At 63.6% G+C, this 17,350-nt stretch overlaps 1 protein-coding gene across 4 annotated transcripts in view; it reads right to left on the reverse strand.

Moving 5' to 3' along the window:
- DDC (dopa decarboxylase) overlaps positions 1–17,350 on the reverse strand; it is a 71,958-nt gene that overhangs the window by 20,192 nt on the left and 34,416 nt on the right. For all 4 annotated transcript variants that reach the window (XM_066354160.1, XM_066354157.1, XM_066354158.1 and 1 more), the window contains exons 6-9: positions 15,636–15,779; positions 11,888–11,954; positions 5,729–5,823; positions 2,358–2,425 (exon numbers count right to left, since the gene is read on the reverse strand). In XM_066354160.1, the coding sequence (XP_066210257.1) occupies positions 2,358–2,425; positions 5,729–5,823; positions 11,888–11,954; positions 15,636–15,779 (374 nt within the window). The remainder of the gene's footprint in view (positions 1–2,357; positions 2,426–5,728; positions 5,824–11,887; positions 11,955–15,635; positions 15,780–17,350) is intronic.

A 17,350-nucleotide genomic window follows, 5' to 3' on the forward strand; every position in this document is an offset into this window, starting at 1 on the left:
AAGCACGGCCTGTCCGCACGCCCTCCGGCAGACGTCACCCCGGATCGCGCTCTGGGCGGGCCCACCGTTCCCGTGGCCAAGAGACAGACGCCGCATCCAGCTGTCTGTCCATGGCCGTAGGCTGTCCACGCCTGGCCTGAACTCCGGGACTTCCGGGATCCAGAGAGAAGGGAGAATCGGGGACCACTCGAGCACAAGCAGAAATGGATCGGGGGGCCGGGGGTGGGGGGGCTGCCTCATTCGCACCACAAACCAGCTCCGAGTGTCCGACAGCTTCTGGACCCACTGCCACAAACCCCGTGCGCTCTCTCTCCCTGCGCCGTGGCGTGTATGAATGTGGGCCGCCCGCACATGTGTGAACGTGGGCCGCCCGCACATGTATGAACGTGGGCCGCCCTCACATGTATGAACGTGGGCCTCCTGCACATGTATGAACGTGGGCCGCCCGCACATGTATGAACGTGGGCCGTCCGCACATGCATGAACGTGGGCCGCCCGCACATGTATGAACGTGGGCCTCCCGCACATGTATGAACGTGGGCCTCCCGCGCATGTATGAACGTGGGCCGCCTGCACATGTATGAACGTGGGCCGCCTGCACATGTATGAACGTGGGCTGCCTGCACATGTATGAACGTGGGCCGCCTGCACACGTGCATTCCCAACCTGCGTCCCGCAAGATGTCCTTCTCTCCCCGACCCTCTCGACTCAGGACTGGCTATTGACACGTCCCCTCGGCGGCTGGGGAGCCCTTGTCGGTGGCTCCGGCAGGGCTTGTGCGTGCCCGTGAGTGGACACATCTCAGCACTGCACCCGGCACAGGCCTGGAGGAGGTGACAGCGGAGACCTGAACACGCCACCTAAGAGCGGGTGTTATTGCCAACGCGAAGCCCGCGTGCACGGCACCCACGGCTGGTTGACGCGGCACGTGGAAAACGCAGGCATCCTGGGTGCCGCCGTGGACGCACTGCCCGCTGCCCGGCCGCTCCAGCCGGGGCAGGCGGCCCCTTCTCTGCAGAGAGCCCCGGGGAACTCAGGTCTGCATGTTCCTGCCTACGGAACCCGGGGCCGGATCAAACGGGGCCCAGCGGTCCCTGCACACGAGACCCACCCACCCCCAAGCCCAGAGACACTCTGAGTCCAGCTCCGTGTGCTCAACAATGAAATCCCTCCTGAATAAATCACACCCCTGCCTCCCCGCGTTGTCCTTGGTCTGGACGGGGGTTCTGCCCCCAGTGCAGACACGGTCCCACCAGCGTCACCACACTGGGATTCCTGGGGAGGGGTCTGGCTGGCTGGGTGGAGGACCGAGTGACCCCCCCAGCTAGGCCAGTGGGCAGATGCTGCCCTCATCCCTGCAAACATGTGGAGGGCGACTTCTTTGCCGGAAGAGAAACAGGCTGCTAGGGGGTAGAGAGATCAAAGACACACACCAATCTGACAAGAGTCAGACAAACAGGAAGTGGCGGTGTAATTAAGATGACAGGGTTGAAAGCAAGCTGACCTGCCTTAAATCCCCCTACATTAGCCAAATGGCTTTTACTGGTCGTTTCTTACGAGCCCTGTCACGGGCTGGCCTGTGTCGCCTCCCCCAAATCCCTCGGCTGAAGGCCTGACCACCCCCCACCCCAGTTCCTCAGAATGCGGTGCATTTGGAAACGGGAGTCCTTTCAAAGGTGCTGAAGTTAAAGTAAGGTCATGGGTCGGTACCCTAATCAGACACGACCACCGGGTCCTTAGAAGACTGATCAGACCCATAAACTAAACAGATCTAGTTTCGAGCGCTTCGTACCATGGCTACAGAGTATTTCTTTGAGCCTCGTCTGTGTGACCGCGTACTGGTGCGTGTCACGTCTGAGTTCCCCTTCCTGGCTGCCGACGGAGGGCCGTGAATAGGGCCCCGCTGCGGCGAACCCCCAGAAAGCGTCTGCGGAAAGAGGACTCCTCCTGCGGGTCCTCAGCAAAGGCGCCGAGGCCTCTAGACCTGGGTGCACTCAACATCCGAGACCAGAAACCCGGGCGCAGCTGACCTCCCCCCCAGGGCCCAGCGCGCCCGGCCTCTGCCCTCTGTCCTCTGCCCTCTGCCCTCTGCTCCGCACGGGGCCGGAGCACGGGTGTTCACGGCCGCTCGTTCCCTTTGCTGGGACCTGCTCCAGGGAGCGGCGGCCAGCGGAGGCAGCTGGGCAGAGATTGTATCGTATGAGTGGGGGGAGAAAAGGAAGTGAGAAAAGCGGTGAGAGGGGCTGTTTGAGCATACACACCCTCCCCACACCCGCCCTGGGTCCCCCACACCAGCCACTGCTCTAAAAAGGGCACCGGGCACAGGGCACTGGTCAGCTAATGAGCGGGAGACTCACCACATGGCAGAGCAGTCAAAGTTCACCAGCAGCCACTTGTGCGGGTTGAAGTTAAAGGAGTCTGCAAACTGCCGGGAAATGACACAAACACAGGGAGACGTATCTGAGTTATAGATGTGGAGCCACGAGGCAGGACGCCGCCCGTGATCGTGAACGGGGCGGGTGTTCACGAGCGAGTCGGTGAGACCCGGCAAGGAGGGACGGAGGGGGTCACGGCCGCCCAGGCCCCGGGCTCGGGGACGCGCTGGGGCGGCCACCTGACCGACCGACAGGTCAGAGACTCTTTCTGTCCACTCACAAGCGGCAGCAGCAGAGCAGACCTCAGGAAACGGGGCTCTGAGACAGATCGGGGTCCCGGGCGGAGCTCAGTAGGAGCAGGAGGGCGTGGCGCTCAGAGAATCGGGGCTCCCGTCCCTGCCAATAGCCAGTGCCGGGGTCACTCGCCGGCCGGAGGCGTCACCGCGTTTTCCAGCAAGAGAGCAGGAGGCTCTGGCGGCCAGGGGGCTGAGGAGGGCCCAGCGTCTCTGCTGCGCCGTCCTGAGCACTGAGCTCTGCATCGCTCAGAACGCAGGGCCCCGCTCTCCCCTCTGCCTGGTCAGCCGGGCCTGGGTCCACGTGGAGGCCAGGGACACAGCCGCAGGGTCAGGCCAGAATCGAAGTGGGACGGAAGGCACGGTGGCCACGCAAGGCCGCGGGCCGGCTGAGCCTCCTCACGGGAGACCTGGAACTCTCTCCCCAAGTCTCCTCTCGCTGGTTCCAGGGACGAGCCCCGAGGAGGCCGGAGGAGCCGAGGGGCCCAGCGGGCAGTGGCAGGGGGACACGAGGTCAGCGGACGGCCCCAGCCTGGGGGTGCAGATTCATTTCCTCCCAGGCTTCCATAAAAGTAATTTGGTGAGACAGGAAATTACAAGGAGTTTCGTTTGTTGATCAAAGGTAACAAAAGGTGAAAGAAAGCCTTTGTTTGCTGGGAATGTTATTAGCTCGCTCCTGGGAGGCTGATCTGTTTAAACTTCTTTCATGACCCAACTGCGACATTCTGGTCCTGCTAACAGCGAGGGGGCCCTTATCTCGCGGCAGAGCCCGGGCAGGAAATTGCAGCCCCTTATCTGAGCGAGCTGAGCTAGCTGAGCCAGGCGCGAGGCCCCCCAGGCAGGGGAGCGGCCGGGCGATGGAAGACAACTGGCGAGACCCTGTCTGCGTCCCACAGCCACCCACCACAGTGCCTGACCGCCGCGGGGGTCTGACCAGGGGGCACCCTGGGAACGGTCACACCTCGAGTTTACGGGAAAAGAAGAGGGTCGCAGGAAAAGCCCTGAGACCCCACACCTGGCCGGGCCTGGGAGGGCACGCAGACCACCCCCCTGCCATGGACACCTCCCCCCCTTCCCTGGAGCGGCAAAACAGTCCTGGGCATGTCTGTGTCCCGTCCCCCTCGTGAAAGGTATTTACACGACAGACGGCTTCACTTCACTCTTCATTTCCCAGCACCAGACAAAACCAACACCCCAAACAAACAAATAAGCAAACACAGAGCCCTGCAGAGAGCTGGGGGTCAGTGCCCAGTTGTTATCAGAACCTCTCACCCACCCCCATATTCACAGCGGGGGGTAGGGAGGGGGGCTTCAGGGGAGCTCCGTTTCCGCCCTGAGGATTGATCTCAGCCCTCGCACGCTTTCGGTGATCAATAAGTCGTTACTGAATGAACGAGGGAATAAATGAATGAATGAGATGGAATTGTAGCTGGAATGCTGCTGACTCATCAGCAAGGGAGGGACGGCTCCTTTCAAAGAGGGGAGCGTGTGTCTTCTGCACTCTGACCCCCCCTTCCCTGTCATCATCCAAACTGGTCATTAGCAGATTGACAGGCATCCTGACAGGAGAACGGAAACAGGTTAGAGGGACGCTGTCCCCAGGCCCTGGTGCAAATTAACAACAGCATCGAATGCACGCCCAGAGCTCAGTGTGTGCCAGACACGTTTCGTGGCCCACTGAATACGATCACCTCCTCCGATCCTCGCGACAGCCCCTCGGAGGAGGAGGTGTCGACTAAGTCCGCCCTGTGAGCTGCGGAGAGGATACCTAACCTGCCCCAGGGGACACGGCCAGTCCTCGAGTAAAGCTGGGGGCCAAACTGGCTGCCCAGGGCCCCCGGTTCTCCCGCACCCCGCCCAGGTGAGCTCGCACGAGACCTTGCCTCTGAGCACAAAGCCGCTGCCCTGGCTCTTCCAGGACCTTCCCTTCCCCGAAACACTGTCCAAGTCGCCTCTCCAGACATCTCAGCTCCCGGCAGGGAGCGACTGCCTGCCCCCCCCCCCCCGGGGGCTGCCGCCCGCCCACCTGCCCGCCCGCTGTGACATCCTGCTGGACGCTGGACCAGCACCCGAGAGCTCAGGCACCAGGCCGGGTCTCTGCGCTACGTCCGTGGCCCCGGGAGCAGAGACGTAGGGACTGCTCAGTCCTTCTGTTTGCTGGTCGTCAAAAGCGGCAGGTGTTCCGGGCGGCACTGCAGGGGCCACACTCGGTAGATGCTGCACGTGGTGGCCTCGGGCACTCAGATACATGGGGACACCGCGCGTCCGATGCTGGTTAAAGTGAACGGCGTGCCTGACCAGGCGGTGGCACAGTGGGTAGAGTGTTGGACTGGGATGCAGAGGACCCAGGTTCGAGACCCCAAGGTCACCGGCTTGAGCGCGGGCTCGTTCGGCTTGAGTGCGCGGTCGCTGGCTTGAGCATGGGCTCATAGACATGACCCCATGGTGGCTGGCTTGAGCCCAAAGGTCACTGGCTTGAGCAAGGGGTCACTCACTCTGCTGTAGCTCCCCCCCCCCCCAGTCAAGGCACATAGGAGAAATCAATCAATGAACAACTAAGGTGCCACAACATAGAATTGATGCTTCTCATCTCTCTCCCTTCCTGTCTGTCTGTCCCTATCTGTCCTTCTCTCTGTCTCTCTCTGTGCCACAAAAAAATAAAAATAATAAAAAAGGATCGGAGAGTCCGGGTGCCGCTCAGAGCACGGCAGTCACCAGCCCGAGGGGGGTCGCAGGCTGGTGTTTCCCACCAGTCCTTCCTCGGACGTGCCCCGGAATGTCCCTTTGTCCACGTGTGCTCTCCCACAGCTTTATAACCTGAGCCCTATCGTGTCACAGTGGCCCCGCCCGGGGTTTGTGCGGACAGACAGCGGCGGTAGACATAGGCTGCGCGGTGAGGAGAGAGGGGACACGTGACCTGTCACGGGAAAGGGGGACTCCTCACCCTCTCTGGCGCCAGTTTGCAAATAACTCGCTGAGACAGCGAAGGTCACGTCTCTGTGAGACGTCGCCGGTCACCGCACGCCTTCAGAAAGCGACCGCAGGGAAGAGCACACCCACCTCCACGCCGTTCAGGAGATGCCGGAACTCGGGGCAGATGAAGGCGCTGCCTGCGTACGCCGCGTCGATGTGCAGCCACACGTCCTCCCGGTTACCTGGAAGCCAGAAGCGAGCGGTGAGCTCTCGGACTCCTGCTCTCCTCGCCCCGGGGGCTGACCACTGGCCTCGCCCAGGCCCGGAGCCCATCAGGAGAATCTTTGTGCCCTGGTCTCTAGGTCTTTAAAGCGTCCCCACCTCAAAGGCAATGAAGCTGAGGGCGGGGCCGTGTGCCACTGGCCCCACATGCTCCGCACGGACCAGGTACGCAGAGCTTGCGTGGAATGTGTAGAAAGGTAAGAGCCGCTCCCCCCCCGACGTCCAGACTGACCCGCAGCCTCGGGTGGCTCTGAGACCATGTGCCCTGACCCCCCCAGGGGTCCCTGTCCACATCTTAGCTCAGTTCCACCCCTTTTCCTCCGCCCTCCCCACCTCACCCTGTGATCTCCTCTCTGGTCTCCTGGGCACACTCGTTCTAACGTCCCTCCCCCGCACGTGGCCGGACGGGTCCCGTGGACAAAGCGAGGGGTCCCTATCTGCCCGCTGCCTCCAGGTGGAGTTTGCCCGGCTGTTTCCCGCTATCTGAAACCATCCCCAGCTCCTCTCGCGAATGTGACTTCTGGGGTCACCCTTCTCCACGCAAATGGGGATGAAAACAGTCTCAGAACTTGAGGGACAAGAGGTGACACTCACGATGTGCCCCTCAGGACACCTAACACAGAGCAGGTGAGAAGTCCACCTGACCTTCGTGACGACCCCTCCCCCGGCCTCAGCCATTCAGCAAGGTCCAGGGGTGACCAGGGCAGGCTGGGGGATCTCAGGGAGGGAGCGGCATCCCTCCCTGACAGGTCAGGGTGCCAGGCCAGGTGCTCGGGCTCAGGTCACCCTGGGAGGGGTCACCAGCACCCGTCATGTGCATCTGCACCGGTCAATGGACGGGTGGTTCTCTTTTCCAGACATGACGCCGGCTGACCAGACGTGACGCTGGGCGGGGTGAGCAGGCCGAGCTCTGCAGATACCGGGGTGAGAGGCACCCCAAGGCCTGGATTCGCTTCTATCTCCGGGACTGAAGGGTCACCACTCTGCACCGGTGTCCCCAGGGCTGCTGTTGCTACAGAAGATCGTGTCGGGTGAGGCTGGAGGAACCTTAAGATGTTTCGTGGGCGAAGGGTGTGTCCCCTCATGAGGACCGGCCCCGCGGACACCCGCAGAGCCCACAGGGAGGCGGAGGGAGCAGGGCGGGGCACAGGGCTCAGACCTTACGGGGTTTCCCCTGGGAAGCCACAGGGCCCTGCGCTGCGGCCGCGGCCTCGGCCTCTCTCCGGAGACAGACAGTGTCTCTGAGCGCGTCTGCGCCTCCCACCCCCGGTCCTGCACTCGAACCGCCCCTGACCATGGCGGGGGTCTCTGCTGTCTCTGAGCATGTCTGCCCACCCCCCCCCCGTCCGGCACGTGGGCTGCTCCTGACCACACGGGGGGGGGGGTCTCTGCTGTCTCTGAGCGCGTCTGCGCCTCCCTCCCCCGGGCACGTGGGCCGCCCCTGACCACACGGGGGTCTCTGCTGTCTCTGAGCATGTCTGGGCCCCCCCCCTGTCCGGCACGTGGGCCGCTCCTGACCACGCGGGGGTCTCTGCTGTCTCTGAGCGCGTCTGCGCCTCCCTCCCCCGGGCACGTGGGCCGCCCCTGACCACACGGGGGTCTCTGCTGTCTCTGAGCATGTCTGGGCCCCCCCCCCGTCCGGCACGTGGGCCGCTCCTGACCACGCGGGGGTCTCTGCTGTCTCTGAGCGCGTCTGGGCCCCCCCCCTGTCCGGCATGTGGACCGCTCCTGACCACGCGGGGGTCTCTGCTGTCTCTGAGCATGTCTGGGCCCCCCCGTCCAGCACGTGGGCTGCTCCTGACCACGCGGGGGTCTCTGCTGTCTCTGAGCGCGTCTGCGCCTCCCCCCCCCCTCCGGCACGTGGGCCGCTCCTGACCACGCGGGGATCTCTGCTGTCGGGTGGGGGCACTTGGTGCCTCCGAGACGCCAGCGGCTGTGCAGTTCAGGGCTGTGCGAAGGTGGGCAGAGCAGGACCGCCCGAGGGGCCCTGGCATCGGGACAGAGGCGGCTGTCAGGCTGGGGGTGGAAGGACAGACTCCACAATGGACAGACGGCCCTCTCCCCCTCAGACCTACGTCCTCCTCACTTCGTCTCTCCCCTCACAAGACAGCCACGTGGTGAAACAGTTAAACCACAATCCGTCCACGCTGGCTGGGCCTCCAGGACAAAGGGTAGAGAGCTGGCCCCCACCCGGGGGGGGGGGTTGGGAGCAAGGCCGCCCCTCCCAGGCCTGTCTCTCCGAGCGCCGTGGAGACTCTGGAGGGGCAGTGGGGCGGGAAGAACGGGGGAAGGGGTCACCGGGGGAAAGCATGCTGGGAAGAATTAATTCACCCCAGAGAGGCCTGGCCTTTGCCCACGTGGAGGCCTCCGGGCCCCGGAACACCCTGCCGGAGCCCAGACTTCTCCCGCCTGGCCCTGGGCCCCACGCCGTGAAGGGACATGATTTATGGCGGGGCTTCGAGCCCAGCCACGTCAGCTCTGGCTTGGGAGGAACTGGAGACCACAAGAATTAGCTGGGCCTCCGGAGGGGCTGCAGGCTGAAGGTCAGCCCGCGGGCAGTACGTGACTGAGCCCTGATAGGCCCTGGGCTCTGACGGCGCGGGCAAGCTTCCCTGGCAGGGAGGCACCCCACCGGGGGCCGGGGGCTCAGCCAGCCGCGACCCCGCGCAGGAGAGGCCGACCAGCAGCTCTGCCACACACACACACACACACACACACACACACACACACACACACACACGTACTCTGCCCCATGTCTCCCCCCTGGAAGAAACCAAAGCCGTGAGCATGCTTCCAGGAGTTCTGAGAACCCTTCCTTGGGTTTCTGAACCGCGGGTGGTGTGAGAAGGGAGAGCGGTCCTGAAGGGACTGGGTCTCGGCCTAAAACTCCCCCAGGAGGAGGTCACCGACGTCCACGGGCGTGAGCGCTGATCGGGCTGCTCTCCTGGACACGGGGGGCCAGCAGCCTGCACACCAGCCCCAACTCCCATGTCCCGTGTGTGTCCGGCTGCACGACCTGCCTCTGGCTTTCCGAAAGTGCGGGTCACCGAGACCCCAAGGCCAGAGCACGGGGGCTACATGCTCCCGGACCAGGTCCACCAGCAAGGCCACCTCGTGGGGACACAGCCGAGATAAAAGGGGCTCGGTCCCCGTGGGCGGTGGTGGCCAGCCCTTGCTGCCCCGTTTGCTGCGTCCCTTCCTGGCCACCCCGGTGCCACTGGACAGAGCTGGGGCGGCCCTGCCTCCCTGCTGCTCCCCAACACTCCCTGGGACCCCCGGTGCTGCCTCCCTGCTGCTCCCCAACACTCCCCGGGACCCCCGGTGCTGCCTCCCTGCTGCTCCCCAACACTCCCCGGGACCCCCGGTGCTGCCTCCCTGCTGCTCCCCAACACTCCCCGGGACCCCCGGTGCCACTGGACAGAGCTGGGGCGGCCCTGCCTCCCTGCTGCTCCCCAACACTCCCCGGGACCCCCCGGTGCCACTGGACGGAGCTGGGGCGGCCCTGCCTCCCTGCTGCTCCCCAACACTCCCCGGGACCCCCGGTGCCACTGGACAGAGCTGGGGCGGCCCTGCCTCCCTGCTGCTCCCCAACACTCCCCGGGACCCCCGGTGCCACTGGACGGAGCTGGGGCGGCCCTGCCTCCCTGCTGCTCCCCAACACTCCCCGGGACCCCCGGTGCTGCCTCCCTGCTGCTCCCCAACACTCCCCGGGACCCCGGACGTGGCCCCCAAGTCTCACGGCTCCCTGTGTCCGCTCCCTGCACCTTGTTCTCGGTACAGCCTGCCGGGATCCCGTCCACCAGCCCAGCTGGGCAGCGGAAACAGTCTGCCCGGCAAACCACCGTTGTCAAAGGATCAAGAAACAAAATGTCTTTCCTAAAATGGCAGAGAGGAGAAAACTGCCTTCCTACGCGTCCTTCTCGCTAACAGTGGCTGAAATAACCGTCGGAATTGTTTCAGTGGTTTGTTCTAATGATAATACGGGCAAGTTCAGACGCTCAGGACCGTCCTGTTGGAAGTTGAAGAATGCTGAACACTTGATGGTCATCAGCTAAGCGGGGTCAGGGGGTGAGGGCACATGAACAGGCACCGACTCCTGCTGGTCAGTGATCGTGTCGTCAGTGACACACAGAACCGACTAAGTTAACCTCACGGACGAGAGAAGGGAGAGCTCTGGCCCCCACCCGTGCCAGCTCCTTCAGCTAGCCCCAGGGTAGCCTCCACGATGATCACCAGACACCACACATGTTACTGTCCACGGCCCCCCAGACCCAGGAGCGGAGGGAGATTCAGGTCAGCCGGACGGCCTGGGTCCCCACCCCAGCGAGCTGTGAAGGCCAGGGGCCGCCCACTGGCTCTCCCCTCTCTCTGAGCTTGCAGGCGGCCAGCGCTGAGGCCCGGGGACCGGGTGAGCTCGGCCTGTGGGGGGAGGGCCTCAGCCCCTTCTGCCTGACAGCCCGGGGAGCTACATCAGCCGGCCGCCGTCCAGGACATCCTGTTCTCAGCCTGCGAGCCTGAGTGGAGGCCAAGCCTGGCCTGGCCGATGAGGGCTTGCAGGGGAAGAGGCCAGGGCCACGGTCACAGTCCTGAGTTGGCCGGTCCTGTCCGTCCTCCAGCTGCTCTTCCAGAAGCCTGGCACGGGGTCATCAACGGTCAGAAAGCGTGAGAACCCTCGCAGATGGGCGAGTGTGCCCCACAACGCCCCCCCCCCGTACCCCTGTTCGCACAGCCAGGGGTGGACTTGGCATTCCGTCTCACACATTTCTGTGCATTGACGCGTCCCCTCGGGAATCCACGAGGGAAACACTATTGTTCTGCGGGAACAGCTGCCCCGGCCCTGTCTGTTCCTTTCACTCACGGGCAAACAAAACGCCGGATTGAAGGCTCACAGCTGTGCCCGGGCCCGGGCCTCCCTCACCGCAGCTGCCGTGGCCACACCCGTGCCCCGTGCCCCACGCCCACGCCGCCACCCCTGGGCCCACGGTGCTGGAGAAGAGGGTTCGCTCCCCCCCGAAGCGTGGACCACGACAGAGCCCGGGTTCGAGAGGGCAGAAACGGGCTGGGGTACAGAGACGGGCGGCCAGGCAGTGCCCGGTGTTCCCCTGAGAGCCGAACAACACCCCGTGTGCGGTCAGAGGGCCTGACCGGCTCTAGGAGTTGCTCCGGTCCACTCGAGTACCACACCCCCAAAACAGAGAAAGGGGACGCTTCGTGAACCCCGGCCCCCTGTCCGCCCTAGGAAGGGTCACAGAAACCCCTCCCGGGCCTGCCGGGTCCCCCAGCCACCCAGTAGAGGGGACGCCTCCTTTTCAGGGTTCCCTTTTGCAAACACTGACTTCTCGTCTCCAAACACCTAAGAAAGACCTGTAGCTGTGGGGAGATGGAGGACAGACCATCAGCACGTGATCTCCGACCCTTCTTTGAAGAAAGCTAGTGTTGGGGGGGGGGGAGGTTTTGTTTGTTTGTTTGCTTGCTTCTTTGATTTGCTTAATCGCTTTAAATAAGTTGCTTCACTGTGTTGAGTCGTTTCACCGAGGCTAAAAGAAAAAATAAAGGGGGTGGCTCTCCTGGGGTGCGTGCACGCGGCCGTCCTGCAGGGGGCGCGCGAGAGCCAGAAGCCTGGCTTCTCAGCCCAGCAACGTGGCATTTGCAATCTATGGCTCTTTATGTTGCTGGAACGGTTGTTGGGGAAAAAAAAAAAAAAAAAGAAAGGAAAGAAAATGGTGTGCGGCTCCAGCTCAGCCCTGTTCTTGCACAACTGGCTCCAGGGTGGAGCTCGTGGAGCTCAAGAGACTGAAGTGTGGGCGGGCAGCTGCAAATGTGAAAAGAGTTGGGGGCAAAACCACCCCGCTGTGAAGCAGTCCTCACGATCACGGTCTGTGTCTTACGTAAGAGACCATCTTAGGTCGTGCTGGTTCCACGATGAAGTTAGTATCAGGGAGGGGGACCCAGAGGAAGGCCTATCGGACCCCCGCGGACAGGGATCAGTCTCAGGAGAGAAGGACGGGGTGGGGGGGTACTTACAGACGGGCCCCACTTCTGAGAGCCGGTCAAAGGAGCAGCAGGACGTGGTCCCCAGGGTCACCACCACCTGGAGAGGACAAAGCAGACGTCCCTTCAAGCCCCTGCATCTGGGTCACCGGCCTGACCTCCACCTGCACGACTCCCGGCCGGAGCCTGGGATGTGGTGCAAGGGGACAGAGCACCGGGCGCAGACGTGAACCTGTGAGTGCGTGTTAACCTTGGCTGGAAGCGTCACAACGCGGGGCGAGAAACCGGTCTGCCATGGACAAGCCAGGCGGAGGGCAGGGGTGACCCCGGACTCCCTGGGGTGCCACGGACAAGCCAGGCGGAGGGCAGGGGTGACCCCAGACTCCCTGGGGTGCCAAGGACAAGCCAGGCAGAGGGCAGGGGTGACCCCAGACTCCCTGGGGTGCCAAGGACAAGCCAGGCGGAGGGCAGGGGTGACCCCGGACTCCCCAGGGTGCCAAGGACAAGCCAGGCGGAGGGCAGGGGTGACCCCGGACTCCCCACGGTGCCACGGACAAGCCAGGCGGAGGGCAGGGGTGACCTCGGACTCCCCAGGGTGCCACGGACAAGCCAGGCGGAGGGCAGGGGTGACCCCGGACTCCCCACGGTGCCACGGACAAGCCAGGCGGAGGGCAGGGGTGCCAAGGACAAGCCAGGCGGAGGGCAGGGGTGCCAAGGACAAGCCAGGCAGAGGGCAGGGGTGACCCCGGACTCCCCGGGGTGCCAAGGACAAGCCAGGCGGAGGGCAGGGGTGACCCCGGACTCCCCACGGTGCCACGGACAAGCCAGGCGGAGGGCAGGGGTGACCCCGGACTCCCTGGGGTGCCAAGGACAAGCCAGGCGGAGGGCAGGGGTGACCCCGGACTCCCCGCGGTGCCAAGGACAAGCCAGGCGGAGGGCAGGGGTGACCCCAGACTCCCTGGGGTGCCACGGACAAGCCAGGCGGAGGGCAGGGGTGACCCCGGACTCCCCACGGTGCCACGGACAAGCCAGGCGGAGGGCAGGGGTGACCCCGGACTCCCCACGGTGCCACGGACAAGCCAGGCGGAGGGCAGGGGTGACCCTGGACTCCCAGGGGTGCCACGGACAAGCCAGGCGGAGGGCAGGGGTGACCCCGGACTCCCCGGGGTGCCAAGGACAAGCCAGGCGGAGGGCAGGGGTGACCCCGGACTCCCCGGGGTGCCAAGGACAAGCCAGGCGGAGGGCAGGGGTGACCCCGGACTCCCCGGGGTGCCGAGGACAAGCCAGGCGGAGGGCAGGGGTGACCCCGGACTCCCAGGGGTGCCGAGGACAAGCCAGGCGGAGGGCAGGGGTGACCCCGGACTCCCAGGGGTGCCGAGGACAAGCCAGGCGGAGGGCAGGGGTGACCCCGGACTCCCAGGGGTGCCGAGGACAAGCCAGGCGGAGGGCAGGGGTGACCCCGGACTCCCCACGGTGCCACGGACAAGCCAGGCGGAGGGCAGAGGTGACCCCGGACTCCCCACGGTGCCACGGACAAGCCAGGCGGAGGGCAGGGGTGACCCCGGACTCCCCGGGGTGCCAAGGACAAGCCAGGCGGAGGGCAGGGGTGACCCCGGACTCCCCACGGTGCCAAGGACAAGCCAGGCGGAGGGCAGGGGTGACCCCGGACTCCCCGGGGTGCCGAGGGGCGGAAACAAAGCCCCGTGTGTGGCTGGCGCCCCGTGCTCTGCTTAACAGACAGAAAAGACGCGTGCGGACTCTGAGAATCTTGTTCCTTCCGTGTGGTAGGGAGTCTGGGTTTTTCTTCAGCTTGGTGTGGGTATGCGTGTGCACATGTGTGTGCGTGCATGCACACGGTGCGGGGCGAGCACCCCGGCAGGGAAACGCGCACCCAGCATGGGAACTCTCAAATTGCTTTGTCTATGTCATTAAAAAAAAAAAATCGTAAAAAATAAAATGTAGTGTAGAAACCACAGGATGATTTGCTCATCTTAATATTGCCGTCATTTCTCTTCTCGAGTTTGAAGAGTCCCTCAGAAAGGGCATCTCGGTGGCTCCACCGTCCCTCCCGCCCCCGTTTCGTTTCCTGCAGGTCAACTGCCGCTGAATTAAATGCGGCGACTTCTGTTTGTGAATTATGTAAAGAGTAAACATCCCCGTGTCAGAATTATTTTCCATCTATTCATGCCTGCCCGGGAATCGAGTGCCTGAAATGATGTTGACCAAATATTAATCCTGTTTGTTTTTTAGGGTGAGGTCTGGGTTAGCATAAACCTTTTATTCTTAGATTTTTATGTAATTATTGATGTTGTGGTTTTGAGCACGGAGCGTTTCGCAGAAACAATAAACACTGCCTTGTCCTGCCAAGGGCCTCGGGTGAGAGGAGGAGGTGACATCTCCCCAGCGCTGGCTCTGAGGCCCGGGTTCTGCACGCACGGCAGGCAGGCCTCACAGCGCCCTTCGGTGCTGAACACAGTGAGGGTCCCCGCTGTGCCCCGACCTAAGGGCGACTCCGGGGACACACAGAGAGAAGGGACCTGGGTGTGGCTGTCCTCTTCTTCCCACTAGAAAGCCCAGAGCCCTGGGCCAAGCCAGAGAGTCCCTGCCAGCCAACCTGAGCCCCTGGTGCCCCAGGAGGGAGGCTGGTGGGGACAAGGCCCTCGGCGGGGGAGGTGACAGGAAGGCCTGCCTGCTCAGTGTCCTGGGCGGCTGCGGGTCAGCTTGTCCTAATTCGCGGAGGCCGCTTGAGCGCCGAGCACCTGCTCTGCTCCAGGCTCCGATTACCCGGCTCAGCCCGGCGACACTAACCTGATTTCAGCAGACGCATAATCACATTTGTGCAGGGGGGGGTGGGGGAGGGCGGCGGGAGGGGCAGGGCTGGTGCCCCGTCTCTGAGAGCCCCCCCTCCACCCCCTCCCCGGCATTCCCGCTGCTGAGGACACGCTGCCTTCTGGAGCCTTCTCTCCTGCCTCTCCCCCACCGACCTGCCCGCTGTGCTTATCAGATACGTGCCTGGCAGCCACGGCCTTCGGCCTCTGAGGGTGGGGTGGGGGCGACGGAAACCACCATGCAGGAGCCAGGGAAACTCTCGGGAGCCCCAGCCGGCTCCTGGAAGGCGGAGGTTTGGCCTGCTGGGTTCAAACCTGCCAAACGCCACCCCGCTCCCCACCGGGGCCCCGTGCATTTTGAGGGGTGAGCACCCCCTCTGAGCGTCTACGGAAGGCTAGGTGCCAGGAGTCACCGTGCACGGGCAGAACCACAACCACTGCCACAGGGGTCCCCAAACTACGGCCCGCGGGCCCCATGCGGCCCCGAGGCCATTTATCCGGCCCCCACTGCACTTGTGGAAGGGGCACCTCTTTCATTGGTGGTCAGTGAGAGGAGCATAGTTCCCATTGAAATACTGGTCAGTTTGTTGATTTAAATTTACTTGTTCTTTATTTTAAATGTTATATTTGTTCCCGTTTTGTTTTTTTTACTTTAAAATAAGATATGTGCAGTGTGCATAGGGATTTGTTCATAGTTTTTTTTTATACTCTGGCCCTCCAATGGTCTGAGGGACAGTGAACTGGCCCCCTGTGTAAAAAGTTTGGGGACTCCTGCACTACCAGCACGTCCAGGCTCAGGCTGCTGCCCTTGGGGCTCTGGGCCGCCTCACAGGCCCCGGAGAGTGGGCTGCAGCCTGGCCTGCCTCCCCCCCGGGCCCGGCCCTGGACCCAGGCGGGGCTCCCACACTCCCGGGGGCCCTGGGCCACACGCACACGCACAGGGCTGGACTTACAAAGAAAGGAACCAGCCCAGCAGCCTTGTCCCTCTCGAGCGCCTCCTGCAGGGCGGACCCGCGCATGGCGAAGGCGTCGTCCGAAGGGACGGCTCTTATGTTCACTCCTCCGATCAACCCGGCTCTCTCCACGGAGCAGTGGGCCTGCCAAGAAAACTTCAGGGTCAGATGGGCTGCACTCGCTGGCCACAGGCCCCTGGCTCGGCAGAGGACCCCGTGGACCAGGCCGCGGCCCCACCTTCCTGGACAGCCCGACGTCCTTGTCCGCCTCTTCCCGGTCCATCTGCTTCCCCCCTCCCTCCTCCGCAGGCAGGCTTCCCGGGGAGCGTCCCCCGTAACAGTGAACGCCTCGGCCCTGCTCCCCAGGACCCGGACTGGGCTGGACTCACAGCAGAACGAGGCCCAGGGCCCACCCAGGCTCCCGCTGGGCATAACGAATTCACCTGACCGCCCCCCCCCCCCCCCCGCACGGTCACCTAGAACGGTACCGGCCACGCGGCACCCTTGGAAGAATCTAGAAACCACCACCGCCATCTCTTGTCGGCGGGGCTACGCTCCCTCGCAGAACCCCCACCGGGAAAGGCCCCAGCCCAACCACATTCACAGAGGGTTCTCTCAACACGCATGTCCTGGGCACACACGTGTGCATTTTTCTCACGTTTCCTCATGTCCTCCTGGGGAGACCAGGGAGCCATAAATATAAATGAATAATGTTCTTCAGGTGCAAGTGTCTCCCGCGCCTGGCGTTAGACGACGCGGCAGAGAATCCCCCCCCCTCCCCGCAGCTAAGCCCCCCCCAAACCCGGGGGTATTGAATTCGTTTCGGGGCTACACATCTGCGTATTCACTGGGGTGGAGCTGTCACCGTGGAAATTCCTGGCTTAATGCAGGGAAGATAAAAATGTCAGCAAGAGCAGCTCAGCTATTCTGTGTGGAGCCTCAGTTCTGGAGGGTGGTGCCGTCCATGCCTTTTTTTTTTTTTTTTTTTTTTTTTGTGACCTCTGGACGGCAGTGTCCCTCACAGAGCAGCTTTCCACCGCCCGCCTCCCTTCCCTTCTGTGGTTTCTTCCCACACAATCCCGTTTCTGTTTCTGGGTTTCTAAGCTTTTCCCAGCGGCTGGGCTGGGCGGTGGAGTCACGGCAGGGGCCCCTGTTTGCCGAGTTCTCTAAACAGGGGTCCTGCATCTCAGATCAGCGGTTGGCTGGGCGGGGGGGGGGGGGGGTGCAGGGAGAAGGTCGCGGGGGGGTGGGGGGTGGGCAGCGATGCCCAGGGCAGGCAGTTTGGGCCCCGGTGCGACGGCCCGAACCCCGGGCAAAGGCTCAGAGAACTCACACAATTTGCTAGAGATCGTGGAACTTAAAAAACGGCCAAACCAAGACAGGAGGACAGGGTCGGGGCTGCCTGTGTCCCACGTCTCCCGAAGGTCACCCAGAGAGCAGCCTCCTGGGCCCGCGGGAGGCCAGGGCGGGTGGCCACGGAGCTGGTCTCACTGCGACCGAACGGCCCCCACGGTGGTTCTCCCCTGGGTGGACTAAGAGGCCCCCACGGTGGTTCTCCCCTGGGTGGACCAAGCGGCCCCCACGGTGGTTTTCCCCTGGGTGGACCAAGCGGCCCCCACGGTGGTTTTCCCCTGGGTGGACCAAGCGGCCCCCACGGTGGTTCTCCCCTGGGTGGACCAAGCGGCCCCCACGGTGGTTCTCCCCTGGGTGGACCA

Source organism: Saccopteryx leptura, chromosome 12 (assembly GCF_036850995.1).
Source record: "Saccopteryx leptura isolate mSacLep1 chromosome 12, mSacLep1_pri_phased_curated, whole genome shotgun sequence".
NCBI classification, from domain to species: domain Eukaryota; kingdom Metazoa; phylum Chordata; class Mammalia; order Chiroptera; family Emballonuridae; genus Saccopteryx; species Saccopteryx leptura.